The sequence below is a fragment of the Mixophyes fleayi genome, chromosome 5, assembly GCF_038048845.1.
Source record: "Mixophyes fleayi isolate aMixFle1 chromosome 5, aMixFle1.hap1, whole genome shotgun sequence".
Lineage (NCBI taxonomy): Eukaryota > Metazoa > Chordata > Amphibia > Anura > Limnodynastidae > Mixophyes > Mixophyes fleayi.
In genome coordinates this window covers 50,474,292-50,486,991 of record NC_134406.1, presented here as the reverse complement: position 1 = coordinate 50,486,991, position 12,700 = coordinate 50,474,292, and the positions used below count along the sequence as shown (strand labels likewise).

Below are 12,700 nucleotides of genomic sequence, written 5' to 3'. Positions count from 1 at the left end.
AACAGAAGGCGCATGGCCCTTTAAGAACTCTGAACCTGTGATAATGTGTTCTGTCCTGAGTCCCCCCCTATTTATCAGCTCAGCTAATTAGACCTACTAAGAGCACAGGCCTGTGCCAGAGTATTAGGCTCCAAACCTTTACTTCAGCATTCCAGCACTTATTGTGGCTAATCCCTGTGAATTCTGACCCGGACCGTTCCTGAAGTCTCTTCTGCCTGCCGTTTGGTACTATTTATGCTCCTGATTGTTGCTGACCCGGCTTGTTCTGACACTCCTTCTGTTTGCTGATTTGGTATTCCACAGTCCCTTTATGTACCAGTTTCAGCTACACTGACCAGTCTCTTGTCACAGTTTAATACCAGCTCGTCACGCCTGGAGACAGTGCAGAGGGCCGCGACCTGCGAACCTACCAGGGGATAGTTAGACTCCGAGCCTCTGTTACTGCCTCCGCTAATCTAGTATAGCGAAAGTGAATCCTCGCTATCCGCTAGATTTTGACAAGGCCTGTCAATAGGTGACTAAACACATGGGCTGATCAGTTGTCTGAAGACCAAATTTTCAGGCACCACTGAAAATTATTAGACAGATCTCAATGGGCTCACTGTCGGGCATGGAGATTGGACTAATGTACATAAAAGGCATTTTTACAGTTTCTCCTGATTGCAAACACATGTCCTAGCATGCATACGCAACCGTCATCACTATCAATCAACATTTACACCTTCCCTGTAGCTGGTGCAATTGACACAACAGATAAACACCTACCTTTGAGATGCCTAAAGTTTGAATCGAGCGCTACTGCGCTGGTTTGAGCTTGGCACTCCCTTACTGTACATTGACAACATGCATACACCCATTCCCCTCTCCGTTCCACCCATGAAATAATAAGCTGTCATAAGCGTCCTTTACACTCGAAGATGAATTGAATGATGCTGCAATCACTGGCGGATCGTCCGGTTCTGGGCAAGCAAAGAGTGATATTACCCAAAATACAACAGGTATCAGCATTTACGTTCCTTACTGAATCAGACCCAATGTGTTTTTTTTTCTGACACTTGCAAAGAAGTTTGATCAAACAATACATAGAATAGTGGGATAATTCTGTTTCAAAGGACTGGAGGCAGTAATTTCAGAATCAGGAACACTGTTATAATGGCTATTAGTTTCACTGAGAGGATATAGCATTTATTAATTATCACTTGGACAACAGAAGGTCCATGTGTGACTGCCACAAAAAAAACATTTTCTTACTGTAAAACATAAGCAGATGACTTCTCTTGAATTTCTAATGTAGATTTTAAGAATTGAGATTGGGAAATGTGACTGTATTTCGATGTACATTGCCAATGTCTGTTTAGGATGATCTAGAAAAACCTCAAACAGAAGTGTTATTCTGTGGGTGCTTTGTAGTAGAGTGTGATCTGGGCTTCTGTAATCCTCTGCTTCATTTTGCATGTTTATAAATATTTATTTATTTTTTTCATCAAATGTGTTATTTTCACTATGGTTTGTGCTAATCTGGCTTTATGAAAATGTATTTGATGATTTATTTACAATTATTAAGAATTGACAAATTATTAAGGTCTAGCAAAGCATGGGATTCTATGTTTGATCTTAGGTGTTTGTGTGCAAGAATGGTGGTGGATATTTTTAGAAATAATAAAAAGAAAAAGAAACAACATTGTCTTCTAAGTGCCACAAACGTGGAATTATGCTGAAAATAACATTTACTTATAAATCTAGTAAATTTACTTTAATGCTAAAGGTAAATGTGTACTAATATTGTGTTATTACTAAGTCACCTCTGTTATAACATAATAATAAAATAGCCGTGCAGTTCGATAGAGAATAGGTTTGGAACTTAAAGCTGCACTACTCCCTAGGAAAATATTTTCCTAAGGTGGCCCCACCCCCCAGCTTCCAGTTGAAAACAGGGGGGAGGAGTCAGCAGCTTTTGAATGGTCCTCCCACTCACACCCCACCCAAACAGTGACATTTAATTTAAATAATTTGTCAGATTTGTATTACAAATTACAAATATTTTCCTAGGTTGTAATTAAGCATTAAGTAAAGATGCAACTGAAGGTGGCACAGAAAACCTTACTTGATATGTGCATTATATTTTAGTTCTAAGGCAATCATTTTAAGGTAGAAACAGCCCCTTCTCTTATGGACTCATCTGTCCTAACTAAGCACATTTAGGGGCATATTTACTAAACTGCGGACCTTGAAAAAGTGGAGATGTTGCCTATAGCAACCAATCAGATTCTAGCTGTCATTTTGCAGAATGTACTTAATAAATGATAGCTAGAATCTGATTGCTATCTGATTGCTGATTGCTATAGGCAACATCTCCACTTTTTTAAGCATGCAAAGCCCCCGCTATTTGTGTAGTTTCCATTCACCTCCATGGTCTCCTAGATATTTTTACATTTGTGAAGTAAAAATTCCCCATGAAGTAAATGTACAACTAGTTAACAACTGAATATTCTTGGTGTAGGCATTTCAAAACAGGCACATAGTTCAAACCAGAAATTAATTATATAAACTAAGTAGGAGCTTTCATTTTCCCTTTCAAAACACAGTGGTACAATATCAATAGTTTAAGTGTCTGCCTGTTTGTATGATGTGTTGTATTATAATTGCATTTTAGCAATATAGATATGAGATCTATGATCCAGAATGCCTGGGGTTTATGGTCTTCAAGATAAGGGATTTATGTAATTTGATGCATTAAAATATATGAAAATCCATTTCCAAATGACCCCTTTCTTTTCCCACCTATCTCATGACTTTTTTCTCCTCACAGTTACAGTGGGAAGAGTTGACATATCACTGAGCAGCAGAAATTGATTTATTTTCTTTCTGTTTTTTTGGAACCTTCTGGAAAATGGATTTATGGTTAAAAGATCTCATACCTAACTTTTTACCAGTCCCCATCAACGTCTGATCGACCATGACCACATGTTGATTGGGATTGTTTGGGCACTACACATGCAGTGATTTAGGGTTGATTCGGTTTCAGGGCAATGTACTTTTAGCACTAAGTTTAAATGAAATTTAAAGCGGATTTCCACTTTGGACAACACCTCTTTAATCAACTCTGTCCCATTTGTGTAGCACAATAAGGAGGGACCCATTTTATCGACCAAGTTACTTTATTAGGAGAGCAAGTTTTAGGTCTGTGAAACTCCAGCCGTCCATAGCCCTTCAGTGGAGCTACAGTATATGGAAGCTTGTCCATAGACATCTATTGAAGCTCCCTGTGTATATTGTACAAATCACTAATAGTATCATGACCACGCTCTCCCGGTCAGGTAACAGGGTAGTGCTGGGGAGAAGGGAAAGGCTATTTGTACAGGGAAGGATTAACTAAGGAGGTGCTATCCTAAAGTGCAGAAGCCTTTTCAATGTATGCAAGTGCTAAATATTGCATCTTGATAATAGTCCCCCTTCCAGTATTCATTTTAAACAATTGTGTATTATAACACATCCCTACTGTAAACACTTCAGAGTAGTATAAAAACTGTCACACTGTGACTTTGTGCTCTAATATAGTCACCGAGCCCCTGGGAGACTTTTTACATGCTTATAATTTACAGTAGGTATACATTAACCCATATAATATCCTTCCTTAGTTGTGTTATGTATTATGTTTCACGCTCATCCTCTTATTGTTGATATTTTCCACAGGACTGAAAACCATTGTTGGCGCTCTCATCCAGTCAGTAAGGAAACTGGCAGATGTCATGATCTTAACAGTTTTCTGTCTGAGCGTCTTTGCCTTGATAGGGCTACAACTCTTTATGGGCCATTTAAAACAAAAATGTGTTAGAGATTTCAACGACTACAACAAAAGCTTATCTGATGGCCTGTTATGGGAGATGGACAACGCTACCTGGTCTTCTTATACAGAGTTCATCAGCGATGAAAGTAAGTTTATTTTTTTTATCTCACTTTGTTCAAATGTTTGTGTTAATTTCACTACTGTACTAAATCTACTTTTTGTTTTATTTCATATGTACACACATACCAGCTTGCTAAGGATTTATGCCATTTTATAATTGATGTTTTTAGTATTTTTAACCCTATTCCATTACTGGAACAAATATTTTTAAACAGTATATATCATTTTTTTTTAAATCTTTTTTTTTTAAATAACACCTATGTCATGTATGTTTCATATATAGGTCAACATTAGCAATTATATTAGAAAACATTCAGTATAAGGAAATTGTCTACAAACATAATTGTTTTAAGATATCGATATCCATTTTAGTTCTGTTTTTCCATAGTTACTGTGCTTACTGTTTACTGTACTGTGCTGTCTCCCATTGTATTGTAATTATTTTGTCCCTGTACGGCGCTACGGACACCTTGTGGCGCCTTATAAATAAAAATTAATAATAATAATAATAATAATAATATGCAAATGTTACTGTTTTACGTGTTATCAAATCAAATTTACATAATTCAGAACACACATTTCCATAATATTTAACTGAATAACTATGTTAAATGGCAAAGAGGTAGAGAAGATATATTGTAGTAGACACAGTAGCCTAAAACCAACCATAATATGGAAATCAGGTTAATACACAATAACCATTTGGGGGAGAATTAATTTTGCGCCAGGTGTCTCTGGAACGTCTGCAGAGACACCTCACGCCGATGTTATGCCTGGAGTCTCCACTCATGTTTCCTTGCACCCTAGAGGTGATGTCCGCATGCCACATCGCCGCCAATCGAATCTTCCCCTTTGCGGAAGATGTGACGCATGGACATAACCACTATGTCTGACTGTGCGCATTGCCGGCGATCACGGTAGGAATCTCCTCTCATATTTTTGCACACTTCAATGGGGTGCAAGAAGATTTAACAGACTCCTGCCAAATGAGGGGCACCAAATATGAGGGTACCAAATGAGGGTCTCTAAAATGAATTATTTTTTGCTGATTGTTTTTTACAATAAATAATCATGCAAGAAATAACTTTAAAGCGGGTGGGACAGGGGCAATGCAGTTGGAAAAGAGCTCCAATCTAACACCACCATCTCCCAAAAAATGGCGGCTCCCTAATTTTAAAGAGGGTAGTTCCCAATTTCAGATTAGTTTGAAATATAATAAATATTTTTAATTAGAAGGGGGGCTCATTTACAGCCACAATCCTGCACCCCAAAATTGAATTTTAAAAAAGGCACAACGTTGCCTCCTCTTTCAAACTGGGGTTCTCATTTTTAACTCTTATTTGGTGATCAATTGTGACCACCATACCAAGAAATAGCTAAGGCAAATTACTAAAAAAAATGTAAGAGTGGAGTATTATTCCAATGAGTAATGATCTATAACATTGTCTTATCTGTGTGTTAATATGCAGATTTCATTTATTTCCCAGTTTCCTCTATTAGATATTTGGGGTGCTGTATTCTTATGGCAATTGTTGTGCAGTTTCACTAATACAAATTTTCTTGTGCAGTCTATAAAACAATGCGTAGCACAATAAATATTTATTCTCTATTTTCATATGTCAAAAGGCCTACAGTTCAAAATCATTTTTTTACACTTCGAAACAAATGTGTAACTTGTAAAAGTCCAAAAAAGACAAACTGCTAGGGGTGTTGTATGTACTGTGTATGTATATAAAGTGCATAATGTACAGAACTTGATACATGATTGGTGCTATATAAATATATAATATACAATTATAAAGCGTAAAATAATCTTCCTATTGTAAAAAAAATATATGTTTTTTTCATTTATAAATGGCTAATTTGTTGTGTTCAGAAAGGTATAGCAATTTCTCTTTTTCAACTGTTTGCCCAACTTTAATTTGGTAATTAAATAAAAAAATGTCCTTCTATTGAGTCACCTCCCGGAAACTAATGTGCATCCAAATTTTCTTTTAGTAAGGTAATTGTCCAACCATTTGATGCATTAAGTTGTCTAGTTTCCTAAATGGCATGCCTTCCCCACATCAGTGACCTTTACAACGCACTCAAATCATATTTAAAAAAACACAAAAATAGATTACAAAAAAAATCACACAAAATGTGGTAGAACAGCGTAGGTGGTGCAGAGAGTAAGAGTACAAGAGTACACATATGCAAAGTCAGTTCTTATCAGGAGACCTGCAGATATTCACAAGGACAAGACAAAAGACCACAAACATATTCAAATAATCTCAGTGTGAACAAACTACATTAACAGTGAAGGGGCTAAGTGGGCAGTAATAAAGCATTTATTTGTAGAAATCTAGCAGAGGTGAGTACGGTAAGTTGGAAGGTTTCTGACAGACAAAATAACATATTTCCGGTCTGAATGAGTCGTTTTGATGATGTAAAACAGCAGAACTCCAGGAACAGACAGTTTTAGCAACACCTAATGTGAAAGGTTTACAGCAAACCTTAATGATTTCACAGGAGTCATGTCGGTACCAAAAGAGTTCCCCAGATGATTTGTCACATTTATTCCTAAAGTAGAGAAACAACCATTATTACTGCATCTTGTCAACTTATTGAGGGCGTAAATATTATCCTTTATTTGTATAGCACCTACATATTATGCATTGCTTTATGTTGAATTTTTACTTGTTGGCATTGAAGCTTACACTCTTTGGGGCATATTCAATTCCGATCCGATCCGCGGTAACGCGCGTTACCGCGGAAAATGCGCACTACTGCCAGTAATACGGTATCCAAATAACGCGGATTTTCGTACGCAGCCCTATGGGTGCAGGGGTGTGATACGGCTGCTAACTGGCCACACCCACCCGACTCTTTGCGATTCAACCCATTATTCCCTACAGCCTGTGACCTCTGCCTCACTCCAGAGAGGGTGTTACACTAGTATTTAATAGATTGTCAATCATACTTACCTACTTTTGAAGGCAGCTGTCCGGGAGGGGGGTCCGTCGAGGGGGCGTGGCCACGCGCAGTGCTCCGTTAGGCTCCGCCCTTGTCAATTTTCCCGAATTCTAGCCAGTCGCAGCAGGGGGCGGGCCACGATGGCGCGGTTAGCCCCACCCCCACCATATTGAACAACAGGGACAGCTGGATCCGGGATTTTTGCCTGCTCTCTCGGGAGTCCGGGAGAACTCCCAAAAATTCGGGAGTCTCCCGGACATTCCGGGAGAGTAGGCAACTATGTTGTTAATGTACAGTAAAAATAAGCTACATTTGTTCATAGACAATCATTAATTAATTTCTTCTGAAATTAGTAATTGTGCATCCCAACATCCTGCCCTTCTTGGTGAAGATCACTCACTATAAAAAGAAAATGAAAAGGGGAAAAAGTAATGATAATATACATAGAAATATTTATATGCTGTCCTAAGCATGTGCCTAATTTTGTAAATACAGCTATAGGAATAAGAATGACTCATATATTTGCTGTGGGCTATGTGTCTCATAAAGCACAGTTGTATCATAAATAATTATAATAATTTGAGTGACGTGACGTGCAACAGTTGGAACTTTCCTTTAAGAGCTAATGTGAATCAAAACACAACAGCTCTGTTACATTTATATCAAACAAATGAGGCTTGGCTTGAAACCTGTCTAGTTATGTCACATATTATTCTTTATAATGGGTTGTACATGCATATAGCACACAATAATAACCCCTGATCATGTACAAAAGAATAAAATAGTTGAATTCAGTCATGTATCAGTGATGCCGTCTCGTAAAGTGTAATATTTTTATACAGTACAACCAATTATGTATCAGTATGTCTGTAGTACAAGCCAAGGCATAGAATGTGTTCTGTTGTATTACTGACAGAATAACTGAGGTGTGGAGAGCAGTCACCATATTGTTGTTAATCACAAATATCTGAAGCTCTCATATTCAAACAAACTGCCCTGATAACAAAGCATTTGGTAACGTGTGTTCATGTGTATTTGGCTTGTCTAAGGTCTGTTTGCTCCAGTGCATTCCCCAAATAGTACACATGACTGCAGGGGCACACGCAGGGGGGGTTTCTGGTTCTCCAGAAACCCCTCCGCGAAGATCGGGGGCTAAACAGTGCCCCTACATAGCGGCACTGTACTGTACAGCAGCCGCAGCGCTGTCAAAGAAGCGTCCACGACAGTGCTCATATTGTAGTACAATACAGCGCCGCGGCTGCTGTACAATACAGTGCCGCCGAAATGGATGCGCAGCAGCTCTCTATATTATTTTTTTTCAGGGGGGCCACCCCCCCCCCTTTTAAAATCCTGCGTGCGCCCCTGGAAGGGAAAAATTTAAATGAAAATTGAAAAATATACTAATATCAGAGTACATCATTGTGAGCAGTAAACTACTACTAGCTAGACAACAAAAGGAAATGTATTTCTTAAGTCCCTCGCTGTATTAGATGACCTGACTTTCTCAAAACTATGACAACTTGCAGAGTGAATGGGAAGCAAACTGTAAAGAGTTTCCCAGAGCTCTCAACCCTGGCAACATAACACAGTAGGCAGTGCACGTTTGCATACACAGTGCTGTAATTATGTAGCCTTTATTCTCACAGCTGTATTGATGCTTAGCAAATCAGTTAATGCTGCAATTGCCTAATATCTGAAATATTTAATTATAAGAAATATAATTAACAGAAATATATATATTTACCTTTGAAAAGTAAATTTAAAGTACTTTTATTGTGTTTTTAACTAGGGGCAGAGTAACTTATTGTGTTCAATCGTCATCTCCTGCTAATCTGTTATGTATGCAACTTAGCCAGTCACATCGCCAGAATGTCCACAGCTTAGACAATCAGATCATTGGAATGTTCACAGTGTTAATATGTTGTGCTACCCTCTGTCTCCCATCTTGATAGAGGTGTCCCCTTTGATCTAGTGCACACAGAAAGCGGGGCAGCTTCCAGCCGCCCGCATCGCTCTACTGCGCATGCAGAGACAGGAAGTTCAGTTCTCAGCAGGTTCTTCCGGTGACAGTTGAACTGTAAAGATGTGATAACTGGAGCTGCATTCTTTTTGTGTTCTCTTACTTATATATAGATATATAAAGTGACTGGAGGCACAAAAATATATATGAGCAACCTGTTCTCTGACATTGCTCACAATATAAGCTTACTACTATCTGAGTATATGAATGTACTATAATAGTGTTAAGTACATAAACTCCATAAGCTTGTCATACTGCCTGTCTGTTGCATCAACTGTGAGCAACTGTATATATGTATACATCATATGTTACAACTTTGGACTTTTGGGTTTTAAGCAGTATGTGTCAATTATTTTTTTTTACTTTATTATTTTTTAACAGAAAGTGTTAATATCCCAATGATAGTGTCACATTGTATCCTCTTATGTTTACAGTTAGTATGTAGATTTCATTTATAACCCATCTCTATTAGATATGTGGGGTGTTGTATTTTTATGGCCATTACTGTTGTAGTTTTACTAATGCAAATTTTCTTGTGCAGTCTATAAAACAATGCACAGTACTATAACATATTTATTTACATTCTATTTACATGTGTCACAATATATTTGTTTATACCTTGCAACAAATGTATAACTTGTAAAGTTCAAGAGACAGATAATAAACTATTACTGGTGTTGAACATATTGAGCCTGAAACTGAATTAGGAGCAAAGCAAAAAATGGAGAAAATTTACATCATGACAAAACCAGGTTGCATTTGAGGGGGGGGTAAATTTAAAATGTGAGGGCAAATTTATAGCTAGGATAGGGCATGCTTTAAATTTCCGTGTAAAAATAAAACCATATGTATTTTCCCTGTGTGCAAAAAATTAATTAATTTGCACCCCTTGCTTTGTAACATGGTTTGTCCACGAGAAAATGTGCTCCTTTTATTTGCTTTGCTCCTAACTCAGCATGAGGACAATTGTGTTTGTATATATATTAAAAAACCCACTTTTTCTTAAAAGCCTTCCAGTCTCATGTCTAACCTCCCACCGGTCAGCTACCCCTCTCTCTCTTCCCTTCTCCCCCTTCCTTGACTCCGTCTCCGTTTCTCCCGTCTCTCCATCTCATCCATGTGTCTGTCTGTCTTCCCCTCCCTTTAGATTGTACGCTCCTTTGAGCAGGGCTCTCCTACCTCCTGTTTCCATCACTTTTAACTGCGCTCTCCAGCTACCCAGCTCACCTTCTCTCGGTCCCTCTGCCCTCTGTCTCCTCTCGATTCTCTCCGCTCCCCTCATTGGCTTTTAACCTGTCATCCGTGCCCACCATCTTGGGCTCAAGTTACCTGCCTGTACTAACTTCTCCCCTCCCTCTCTTTCTAGCTGTGCTTTGAGCCCCCAGAGTTATAGTGCTTACCGTATCTTGTACTGTTCTGTTTCACCTTGTACTGTGCCATTGTTTGTCCTTGTACTGCGCTACGGATACTTTGTGGCGCCCTATAAATAAAAATTAATAAATAATAATAATATATCATTGGAATGCATAACACTGCATAATGGGTAAATTCTTAATACAATATTCCTAAATATTGTTTTAGGAGTATACCCATTATTCAAAATGGTAAAATTGTGTCTTTTAGCTTATAAATAGTTATTTTGGTTTATGTCTCAGTATACTCTTGGTTAGCCTAGCATTTTCTCTTGGTTTCAGTATAGCAAATGTTGTCTAATAAATGACTACTTAGTTTTTTAATATAATGTTGAGAATTTTGTTCGGACATATAAAGCTTCGGTAATGGCAAGTAAATGGTCAGCATACATTATACTGATTTGGCACATTGCTAGAAATAAGGTAAGGCCAATAAACAAATGCCAACATTGTACTTTATATTATTATGGAATACTATTATCACAAGTGCAGCCTGCAGTATAATGAAGTAATTGCATACTATTGGGGATAGAGAGGTGAGACATCTATGTGCACTTATTGCATTGATTAGCTGTCGGGCAGCAATTCCTCGAATGGCAAGAACATTACACTAGAAGACAAAAAGTATAACAGGTGTCATTACTGAGTAATCTTTTTGCCTTGCTTATATCCATAGCCACACATATACAGGCTGGAATTGAATCACTAGTAATTAGAAGGTTTGAGGTGTGTGTTTATGCTCCTACTTTGTTTTCCCTGCATATTGCTTCCTGTTGTGATCTATATACTCATATCTCACTTACATCTTGCGGAAAGCTGCAATGCAAGTTTCAACAGAAATTGGTTTACAAGCAGAGACTAATAGAGGGCAAGATATCCAGATGAAATCTCTATTACTTATGAAGGTGTCACATGAGAAACTGTAGATGTAACCCTCTCAGTACTGCTCTGTGTTCTACACAACAATGCTGTGATTACCAGTTCTGGAACAGTGCACTCTAAATTAGACACAACATTACAAATAATACAACACATTTTATAAGCTATGTCTCGTAGGGCAGTATAAACGACTTTGGTGGTCTGGGAGCAGAGGCAGGCTGGGCTGGGAGGCATGTGGGCATCAAGGACAGCATGGTGGCTCAGTGGTTAGCACTTCTGCCTCACAGCGCTGGGGTCATGAGTTCAATTCCCAACCATGGCCTTATCTGTGTGGAGTTTGTATGTTCTTCCCTTGTTTGCGTGGGTTTCCTCCGGGTGCTCCGGTTTCCTCCCACACTCCAAAAACATTCTAGTAGGTTAATTTAGACTGTACGCTCCAATGTGCAGGGACTGATGTGAGTGAGTTCTCTGTACAGCGCTGCGGAATTAGTGCCGCTATATAATTAAATGATGATGATGAAGGATGCTGGAGTCAAGGGCATAACTACCATAGGTGTGAGGGGTGCAGCTGACATGGGACCCAGAGATGAGGGTTGCCCACCTTCCCTGTCAAAATTACATATTTACATTTGAGTTTTTCCCTATCGGGTGGTAGATGGAGGTCCATACAGAATGGTTGCCATGGTGTCCCCAAATGTCTACTTACTCCCCTGTCTGTAGTGTTTCTTGATGGGGAAATTAGATTGTGAGCTCAACTGGGGCAGGGATTAAGTGTTTGAATAAAATTCCTTAATTATACCACTCTATGGAATATATTGATCTAGTATATACAGGTATAAGTATGGATAATAATAAAAATGATTTTAGGATTAATAGTGGGGCTCTCGTGCAAAAAGGGGACCGGTGAAAATTTTGGAATAAATAATTTACTTTTCTTTACTTCTTTTTTTATTGCTCTGGGCCTATTTTTTTTACATAAGCCTCTAACCACCGGGTGCTGTATTACTACTCTTAGGTGAGTAGGGAGCTGCGAGTGTGCAAGGGAGGATTTTCATTATTAAAACATATACTAAGTATGGAGAATGTTAGCCAGTCACAAATAGTTCATATATTGAACAAACCTTTTCCCGCAGACATTACACTGTCATTTGCTTTCAGTCCTTTATTTTTTCTTTACAAAAAAAAATAATTGAGGACTTCTGTCTAAATCCACATAATGCCCAAAAAGGTCAATGCCATACGCATTAAAACACCTACGTTGTAAATGATACTAAAACACAGCTTCAGTGGGAATTGCAAAATAAAGATAAGGCTTATCCTTAATCGTTCCTTACTCAACACTATAAATTGTCAGCGCTGACTGTGACTTTTATAATTCAACATGTTACCATCTGCCATCCAGGATAAGGTTTTTTTTATTGAATTCATAAGGTTCATGGAAGGGCTCTGAATACCAGGCTTTCTCAACACTTTTTTATAGTGTGATTGTATATGTTTACCAAGCACCTCCTAAAGTATGTACGGTAC

At 38.3% G+C, this 12,700-nt stretch overlaps 1 protein-coding gene across 1 annotated transcript in view; it reads left to right on the top strand.

Moving 5' to 3' along the window:
- LOC142158305 (sodium channel protein type 5 subunit alpha-like) overlaps positions 1 to 12,700 on the top strand; it is a 289,400-nt gene that overhangs the window by 108,163 nt on the left and 168,537 nt on the right. The window contains exon 7 of the mRNA XM_075212169.1: positions 3,694 to 3,933. Coding sequence (XP_075068270.1) covers positions 3,694 to 3,933 — 240 coding nt within the window. The remainder of the gene's footprint in view (positions 1 to 3,693; positions 3,934 to 12,700) is intronic.